This window comes from Solanum stenotomum, chromosome 12, assembly GCF_019186545.1.
Source record: "Solanum stenotomum isolate F172 chromosome 12, ASM1918654v1, whole genome shotgun sequence".
Lineage (NCBI taxonomy): Eukaryota > Viridiplantae > Streptophyta > Magnoliopsida > Solanales > Solanaceae > Solanum > Solanum stenotomum.
Genome location: NC_064293.1, coordinates 7,927,778 through 7,937,922, shown reverse-complemented (window position 1 = coordinate 7,937,922; position 10,145 = coordinate 7,927,778). Strand labels below are relative to the sequence as shown.

General features: G+C 36.0%; 1 protein-coding gene across 3 annotated transcripts; it reads right to left on the bottom strand.

Annotated features, from left to right (window-relative positions):
- Positions 1-446: 446 nt before the first annotated feature.
- LOC125848593 (AP2-like ethylene-responsive transcription factor At2g41710) lies at positions 447-9,126 on the bottom strand. Of its 3 annotated transcripts, XM_049528477.1 has the most exons (10): positions 9,040-9,126; positions 6,617-6,862; positions 3,735-3,817; positions 3,567-3,575; positions 3,390-3,478; positions 3,048-3,121; positions 2,925-2,975; positions 2,664-2,725; positions 1,882-2,504; positions 447-695 (listed from the first exon to the last, which is right to left on the bottom strand). In XM_049528477.1, the coding sequence occupies exons 2-10, from the start codon at positions 6,847-6,849 to the stop codon at positions 642-644; spliced, it is 1,278 nt and encodes a 425-aa protein (XP_049384434.1). In that variant the 5' UTR covers positions 6,850-6,862; positions 9,040-9,126; the 3' UTR covers positions 447-641. The 3 variants fall into 3 exon arrangements, with proteins under 3 accessions (XP_049384434.1, XP_049384435.1, XP_049384436.1); XM_049528478.1 differs by lacking the exon at positions 3,567-3,575 and having other exon boundaries at positions 3,390-3,475; positions 3,723-3,817; positions 9,040-9,095; XM_049528479.1 differs by lacking the exon at positions 3,567-3,575 and having other exon boundaries at positions 9,040-9,095.
- Between the last annotated feature and the right edge of the window lie 1,019 nt (positions 9,127-10,145).

The window sequence follows — 10,145 nt, the reverse complement described above, 5'->3', positions numbered from 1 at the left end:
ATACTTTTAGCGACAAGCTGCCCTTTCAAATCTCAAATAAGCAATGAAATGTTCAGAGGAAACCTATGTTGCTCGGACTCTCCTAAAGTATTAAAGGGTGTGTTGGATCCTTCAAAAGTAGCGCATTTCTGAAGGATCCGACATGGGTGTGGCATCATTTTTGGAGAGTCCAAGCAACATAGGAGGAAACTATAGTTCAACAGAGGTGGCATCCTGTGTTTCCTGGAGGTTAGAGATGGGTTTCTCGACCAGAAGGAGAGAAATAAATAAGTCAAGCTAGAACCAAGAAGGGGCAAAGAACAAAATTCTACTCAAGTGAACTGCAATAATAAATACCACAATCATGCTTGTATACATTCTCATAAACTACATGTGGAGAACTCTATAGGGTGGAATGATAAAACTCTTAACAACTCTGATGGACAAATGTTATTGCTAGAGCAACATTGCAGCGACTTGGAAAAGATAAATAAACTAGGGACTTATTTTACAAGTACTGGAACAACATTTAGGTCCTATAAAGTTCATAATGGACCAAAAGTAAAAACCCTGTCAAAAGATAAAGAGTGTATGCCTATGCTTCACAAGACTGCAAACTTACATGTACAGGAAAGTTTGTATCTCACTTGTAGAGGTGGAGGTTAATCTTCTTGTTGAAATAAAGTATAATCTGAACTCGCTTCGCTCTTGTGGACCTGCATGAAATTGATCAGGTTTATGAGATACACATATCCTTCCATCTAACAAACTTCAGAAAAATTCCACTCTGCACAATTTTCTGTAGGGAATCCTTGAAAAGTAACCATTCTCAAATGCTGCTCACCCTTCACTCCATCTTGTAAACATACTAGGATTAATAATTCATTTGAAGTCCTAAACAACAATGATTGGTTATATACAGGACACAGACCTTTTACTGCCTATGCAATCCCACACACTACCAAAAGGCAAGTCATTACGACTACATCACAACTATTATGCTACTCAAACAATATATACTACTGAAATTTGCATTGTATGTGCAGTCTTTTAAAATTGGAAATGGCATAGTCATGTGGAAGGGTATATCTTATATTGAGGTACCACTAATGCTGGTTGCAGAAGTATGTGTTGTTAGCTACTAAGTAGGATCTCTTGTTAAAACCAAGATCCAGACAAGTCATAACAGAGGCAAGCAGTCAAGGTACAACTAACTGAACATTATCAATTCTTCAAGGGAAAAGGTACAAGTACCCCCTAGACTATGACTGAAATCCCAGAGACACACCTTAACTAAACTAAGGTCCTATTACCCCCCCCCCCCCCCNCAAATATCTCCCACGCGCCTCAATTACGTGGAGTCATGGAGTGTGCCACGTAAGACAAAAGGTGTACAAAATTACAAAAAAAAAAAAAAGTTCAGGGGGTAATAGGACCTTAGTTTAGTTAAGGTGTGTCTATGGGATTTCGGTCATAGTCTAGGGGGTACTTGTGTCTTATCCCATTCTTCAAAGAGAAAACTCATATTAATACACTTTGTATATCTTAACAACAATCATGATTTTCCCACTTAAATTGCTGGTGGACGTGGATAGTAGAGCTCAGGCTTAGCTAAGTGCAAGTTCCATTAGATGATATAGCTAGGAAATAGTCCACTGAAGAAAAATTCACTTTTAAATAATTAAATGGACAAAATTTCAAATTAGCAACTTCTTTAATTTGATCTAGTATTCATGTGAAGCTAGATTAATTGGTGAAACTAAGAGCTTCAGATGCTAGGATTCATAGAGTCTAGGTGATTAACATTCCACTCCATCAACTTTTTATCCTACTTTCCATGTTTCTATACAGATAGAGTATGCAAAACAAGATAATCTAAGCATTGATAAGAGATAAACCCACCTCGGCAGTCCGTGAAGAACCTGTATGAAAATTAGGAACAAGAGATGTCCAAAGAACAGGGTCTGCTAAGGGATCTATGCTGTTGTAGTTAGTGAGAAGTGGTGCTGACAGGAGTGGAGTAAGTGGGTGCAAGTTTCTGTTAATAGATAATCCCCCAGCATTGAGAAATGCAGCTCCAAGCCTCTCACTTCCACTATCAGGACTTGATTTCTCTATCATCTTCCCACGGTCGACTCTGTTGATAGTGCTTTTGTTTTCGTTCTCATCATTCTCAACTTTTTCTTTCTTTTTAGCAACCTTCTCTACTAAACTCTTGTACGCTGCAGACTGTGACAAAATGCTCATAGCAGACAATGTTGAGCTTTTATGATTCTTTTTTTCTTGGTACACACCCAAACGGGGCATCTCATATGGTTCAGTCTGCTGAATTGATAATTCTGAAGCCCTAAGCTCATTATCAATATCTTCAGCACAACCAACCTTTGTTTCCTCCGACATTTTCAGATGGGAATCTGTTTGACGAGCTTTATTACCTCCCCACCACTTGATGTAACTTGACAAGTCAATCTTTCTATCCATGCAGAAACCACCGATGTACTCATTGTCCACTGTGGCATTATCACCTTTGACAAATTTAAAGATTTATAAGATGTGAGTTCAGCCCTTGATTTGCTAACTAAATCCTAGGTCTAAAAGGAACTATTTTAGTTTTTGAGAATGAAGGTCTAAAATGAACAATTATTAATAGAAATTTCTTTTTGTATGACAATAACTGTACTCACCATAGTGCAGGCTGTTAAAGTAATCAGCTCCAGGCACACGACCGAATTGCAGATCCCATCGACTACATTGGATGCAGAGAAGAGAAGACGGAAGATATCGTGAATAATGACATCTAAGAAACCCTAATTAATATCAAGATACCAGGAAAAATAGGTAAATGTGAATGTGTCAGGAGAATCCCACAGCGTTTCATCCTTCATCACATAATCTTTTCAATTCAACAAGTAATATGAATGCAGACTTGATCTGTGCTAGCATACCTGGATAGCGGACGATATTTAGATATCCCTCTGGAGAAACCACCACTCTTTCTGCAAAGATGAGTTTATGAGGAATCAGCAGATACTCTACCAAACACATGCATATGCAAACAGCATACCCACCTTCTTAATGATGCAAGATAATCCTCTCTTGAGACATTTTGCATCTCTTCGAGGTCCCTTGTGTAATCTGTCACCTACATAAACGGTCAGCACATTTAGTACATGAAAGTATACCCATTGCAAAGCACCTGATACAGTTGGGAAACATTTGGAAAGGATCTATTATTCCTTTGTTCGGTGGAAAGCTTTAACAGACCCAATATTATGCAAGTGAGGAATTAAGAAAACAAAGCAAGACAAGAATTGAAGTAAATCCTTGAGAAAGATAGGAGGGAATGAGGAAGGGCTAGATGCTTGTATTGCTTGGTAAACTGAGGAACAAACTAATATTAAACATCTTACTGGGAAATTAATGAGAGTTCCAGGACCCCAATATTTCAAAGCGGCAAGATCATATGCTCTTGCTGCAGCCTCCTCATCATCATATGCTCCTACAACCAATTTTGTTCACAAAATGTTTAACAGTCTAATCTCCTTTAATGTGCAGTACTTCAGAAAAGGATTACTCCAAGTACTCACCTAAATAAACTGCCCATGCAGATCAAGCAGCAATAAATGTCCCAATGTCCATGCAATATAAACACTTTCTAAACATCAGTTTTGCACAAAAAAACTGGAGCATCGAGCTGAATTCTGATCAGCATGAAATAGAAACAAAAATATCTGCTAGAGAACAAAGAGAAACACCTTGCTTTCCTTTCTTATTTTGGTTTTGATTCCAGGTACTTTTATCCCAAAGATGAGCTTCATAACGACCAGTCCATCTATGCCTAGTCCCATGAAATTAAAAACATAGCTCAAAAATTTTCCAAGGAACAAGAGAAATTGTTGAGACAAGTAATATTTCTTTAAAAGAACAGTCAAAACAGAAGGAGAGTTAGCATATACCATCTTATCTGACTCTAATTAATAGAACAGAAAAACACACAAGAAAAGAGACAAAACCTATAGGCCTAGAATCTTCTATTGCATACAATAGGTACTCATTAACTATTTTGTTAAAAATCATAAAGAGGCAATTCTTCATTCCTCCTACATAGAAAACCAAGAACGTAAATGTGAAGATCCAATGAAGATGATATTCTGCTTTAGCAACTAAAACAAATAAAAAGCCCTGCTCATCCAAGCAGTGCAGGCATTCTAAATTCTTAAGTAGGCACTATTCCCATCCTCCCCTATCTTTTTCATTAATATCACTAGCCTGTTTAATCAAGTGATCCTGAACACCTTGTCCCTTACACCATAGTTGAATTGAAGATAACAAAATAAGTAATTTGCACTACCTATCAAGAGTTCCAATAGTGATAGAATGGTTCAAATTGATGGAAACCATGGTCTAAGCACAAAAATATCTGATTCGAGAAACATGATGATAGGCCATAGCGGAATTTAACCAAATATCAAGTATATGGTGCTGTAGATGTTAACAGAGTTAAATCTGTCTGAGTCAGAAAAAAATGAAGTAGACACCAGAAAATTGAAAAGAACAGGAAGCAACCACTAAAAAATTGAATTTGGTCACCAAAAAGTGGTCGAAGCAGGAGGTTCCTATATGGGTAGCCTCAGAATGACCAAGAGACAATGCTGGAACAAAAAAGATCGGAAGCCGAAGGAGCTCACATGCATCGGCACGTGTGCAGATGTAGCTGGAATCTGGGCTGCTCTGGTCAGCGTGTGAGGACCCGTGCGGTGATGGAAGATGGCGAAGCAGGCTGGTATTTTGGTTCTCGTGATGGTGTTGGTTTGATCGCAACACCTATGGAAACGAATTCTCTTCAGACAACCGTGAAAACTTGCTCTGAAATTTTTCAAGTTTGGAATTTATTTTTCTTCCTATATGTTGCTGGCCTTAAACTAGTCTCTGATATCATGTTTTGTTGTTGAGGGGGAGCCTGGTAACACGGTGTGCAGACTATGACAATTGACAAGCACTTCATCATAACCTGTAGCAGCTCGAGCATGGTTTAGGAAATTCAGCATGGTTATTCAGGAATTTGGCATAGTTTGAAGTGAAGCTGATCATTCTGTATTTTATCATCACTCTACATCGGTCTGTGCATGTAATGATGATGAGCAAATTACAAAGTTGAAACATCACCTTTTTCAGCATTTTTAGACCAACCATATTGGTCGATTAAAGTACTTCTAGGGCATTGAGGTTGCTCAATCCAAATAAGAAATTGATATTTCACAGAGGCAATGTGCACTTAATATTTTTGAGGGGACAGGGATGACATATTGTAGGCCTATTGATACGCTAATGGATCAAATGTGTAGCATGTCTAAACTTACTGAAAAAATAGCTTTTTATGATTTCAAAGGCAATGATCCGGCAAAAGGAGGATCATTAGAGCAGGTTCAATGGACAATGGGATGGAAAAGCGTGGGATGGTTCGGACACCCGGTAAGTGTTGGAAGTTAGTTCTTGGATTCTCCTTGTGACAGTCAATGAAATGCAGTTATTCACCTTTTTTGATACATAACATCTGCTCCAGGGAAAGGACTACTTTACAAAGACCGAGGACATAAGAAAATATTTGGATATCTAGATGCAGACTTTTTTGAAACTGATATATAGATGCAGACTGGGCAGGGTCGTCGTTTTGACAGATGATCCACTTGTAGATATTGTGTTCTAGTTGGGGAAATTGGTGTCTTGGTTAAGAAAGAAATAAAATGTGGTTGATAGATGGGGTACAGAAGCAGAATATCAGGATAAGGCAATGACAACATGTGAACTCATATTGATCAAGCAACTACTTAAGGCGTTGAAATTTGGAGAGAATAATGAAATGGAACTTGTGTGTGATAATGAGGCTGCACTTCACATTGCATCGAGTCCAGTGTTTCACGAGAGGACCAAACACAAAGATTGATTGTTATTTTTTCAGAGAGAAAGTACTGTTAAGAGACATTGTCACAAGGTTTGTGCATCAAATGATCCGCTTGCAAACATACTCACCATGTCCCTAGCCGGACCCAAAACAAGTTATATATATAACAAGTTTGGTATATATAATTTGTATGCACTGACTTGAGGGGTAGTATTAGAATCCTTGTGAATATTCTAGAATATATGTAAATATAGCAGGTAGCTTAATTTACTCTTATTGTGATTAGGTATTCATGTCCTTTCCGTTTTAGAACAGATAAACATAGTTATTTAAACTTTAATAGCTTGAGGGGATAATCCAGCCTAGTTCTCTGACCTCTCTATTCCCGCTTCACATTTACAAACTTTTTAAAGTGTTCGTTGCAAAAGCCTAAATGTATGTCATGAAAGCTAATCAGATGTTGCTCGTTCAATAATATGCAAAATCCGGCATCCTAACTTTCTAATTCATTAACTAATGCTGATGTTCTCCTATAGGGCAATGAACTGCTGAAAAGTTCTTCTATGTTAGAGATCATATAAGACCTCCATAAAAGAACCCAATGTCGGTCAGGCAACTCAGGAAGCATAATGTAGAGAAACTAGATTCTTACGCAAATATGCAAAAGAATAAAGCATATTTGCACAACGAGACTAATACATCACTACAATCTACAATTTGCCTTTTTTGCCATACCTAGTGACACCGCGATAGATGGAGCTGCGCTTCCCTGCAGTACATGGGGGCATTTTGCTTATGCGCTCCTTGGCTGTATAACCCCTTTCTTTTTTTGCTTTCTTCAGTCCTCTATATAATAACAGTTGATCAGTCCCTATATGCCCCATAGCTTCTGATGTTTCTCCACCACCAGCATCATTGCCACTGCTACCCTCAGTCTTGGCAGTAGGCTCAGAGGAAGGGGAAGCCATAAGCAACACAGTCCTGCATGAGAACATCACATAAAGGGACTGACCAAAACAATGCATGATAATTCAAAAATCCTGAGACAGATACAGGAAGTTTCACACTTTTGCCAACAAATAATAAATGAGCACCACTTTTGTTTCTACCCATTACATGGTGATGCAAGACAAAAATGGGCGTCCCTTTTTATTATACTTCAGCTTTCAATCAGTTCTTCATCTTCCTAAGAACTATTTACATCCATTTCCAAAAACTTTGGAACTTAGAACTTTTACATTACTAGTTAAGTTAGTATAGAGAGAAAATGACTAAATTTTTTTGAGGAAACCCAATTTCCCTTACGTTCAGTTCAATTCTTGAAATAACATTGGAAAAGGGTAAAATATTTTGTTTCCTCCCTGCTTTTGTCACCACTCACATTGAAGGGGAAATGCATCCGTTGATTTTGCCTTCATATTCACTACGATACTACGAAATTCTATAAACAACAAGAAGGAAAAAGGAAGGCAATATTACATTTAAGGTCTCAACTTACTACTGGTTCATCTTTAAGGATGTGGAAGTTTCAAAGAGAAAAAATAAAAAGCTTAGAAAATTCTTTGAAGGAACCAGATTGTATAAAGAACATAAACTATATAATGCAGAGTTCAAGACCTGACTCACATGCTCTCCTTCCTGAAATTTAATAACTATGCCCTTTTTCTTTCCTTTTAGGTTGTAAACTGAACTATAAGAATTTTTCACTTTGTTATAAGATACATTTTAGGTATATACTTGGTTAACTTGTAACTTTTGTTAAATCAAAAGTAACCAACTATTCTGAGTTCAGTATCTTACGCTCTCATTTGTTTGCACTTAATGAAGCTTTTAATTTTAACCATTCAGATATCAATCCTCAAATTTGCCAGTTGTTTTTTAGGTCTGAATCTTAATCATTCAACTGTTTATGAGAAAAAGTATAACTTAAGAAATTCAAATTGTCTATCCAAACAAAACTTAGATTCATATCAATCTGATTTCATATCATATGTCCAAACTGGCCTTAAGATATGTAACAAAATCTTAATATCATTAAGACGTCATCTTCCATTACTACCACCAATCACCATAGTCACCGGTCACCGCCATTAGTCATTATTTACAATCATCACTACTAATCATCGTTATAGACACCAATCGTTATCGATAATCACCACTATATATTGCCAACCACTGTCATCATTCACCACAAACATTGGTTATCACTATCGTCCACCACAATTATAAGTCGTCACCACCAACTATTCCAATCAACAATCATTGTTAACCATTATTACCGCCTATCGGCCACCATCACCATTAGTTATTACCCATAACCACCACCATCACCTAATATAATATCCAATCGGCACCTACAACTACCACCGCTAGCAAGCACCACCACCAATTTGCATATAATTCTTCAGAAATATTTTTATTGATACAGTATTAGATCAAATTAGTGTTTTATTCAAGTTATATATTTATTACTAATTTTTAAATAAATACAAGTTTATATAGTTAGATGTTAAAAAAATAAATAGTCTTAATTAATTTAGTATTCACATCTTAGTACAACATATTACTACAGAAAAATTTAGATATGTATTTTTGATTCAAACATTTAAATCTAATACTCAGATGTGCACCTAAATTCAGAAAACTTAATATTGATAAAAACAAGAGAACAAATGAGGCCTTAGGTTGTTTGGAAAGTCAATTCTTGATTTAGTAGCCATGAAGCAAGTGTTTGGGGCAGTGAAGTGTCTAAAATGATCTTATGGGAACTTAGTTTTGATGTTATGTGACTGTTCCCTCAACTGTGAGGATATAGAAATGATTAAATTAAGCTACAACACATACACAAAGTCCAAGGAGTATTTTATTTTAGACAGAAGTGAACAATGCTCATAATTGAATAAATCAGGAAAAATAAAAACTAAAAACCTAGATTCACCCGCCTCTCTTTCAAGGAAAAAATGGTCATGTGTTTTAAAATAAACACTTTAGAGAATTCCTTACAACTCAATTTTTCAAGAACAACAGAACCCATCTTCAAAACCTAAAAACCCAAGTAAAATCAACCTAAAAGAAACCCTTTTTTTTGCAGCAGAAATTACAGGATTCATGATACCTGTGTAGAAAGTACAATTTACAAGAAGTTGAAGAGTAGATACCTGGAGCAGAAAGAATTTTAATGAAGCTGAAATTCTAGTAAACAGAGAATCAGAGTGAGAGAGAATGAGGGGTCCGGCTAGTGATACCTATACAAGAGCAGTTTGATTTGATTTTCATAGCAAAGTGTAATAGGAGGAGAAGAAGGTACATGTGAAATGTCGATAATGTCCTCGACTTTTGATTCGAAGATGTAGAAGAAGAGAGGTGGACAAGTTCAAACGGTTATGTTAGAATTGAGGGTAATATAGGAATTTCGATATATTTCAAAGTGTCACAGTCATGTGCATGTCTGGGACACATGTCCCAAATTATGATTCTACCTCCTCCCGAGGTACTCTATATATTCTCATGAGGTTACTCTCGAGTTTATATTCAACAAAAATTATGGAAAATAAGAGAAAAGATATAAAGTTATTGTTGAAGTTTTTGAATTTTTAAAATGATATTTTAATTTTGAAAGTGTTTTATTACCTCATAAAAATACTAAATATCTTTTTAAATATATTATTTGGATCCATTTTTTAGCTTGGTTTGTGAGCACGTAAATGATGCGTGTGAAAGAGTTTTGTTGCTGCCAAAAATCAATTAAAGAGTGTCATGTTTTAGTTGTTTTCTCTATTAACTATTTACTTCATTTAAATATGTCAATCTTTCCTAAAACGGACTCAAAAGAGAAATGATGAACTACATTTAAATACATCATCACTCTTAATGGAAGCTAATTCGATGCGCAGATGATAAATACCCTCAATCTAATTAAATTTTAAGATAGTGAGTTTGAATTATTAAAAAAAATTAAACTTCTAAGGAGAAATAGAAAAAATGGAGACAAATTTAGACCGAGTCGTGAAATATAACTTGTCGTCATTCATCATAATAAAGCAGGTGATCTTCAATAAAAGTTGTGATGAAGAAAGTGAGGAGACAAACTGAGAAATGGAAAACAAAAGAAAAGAAAGAGTTTTTTCCTTTTGAAACGAATCAGGTTGTGTTAATTTAATATTTAAATTAAATTAATTTAATTAAAAGGAAGGGTGAGCAGTACACTTGTCTTACCGGGTGAAAAAATGAGTCGAAATGGTAGATTAGGTATTTAATATTTTGT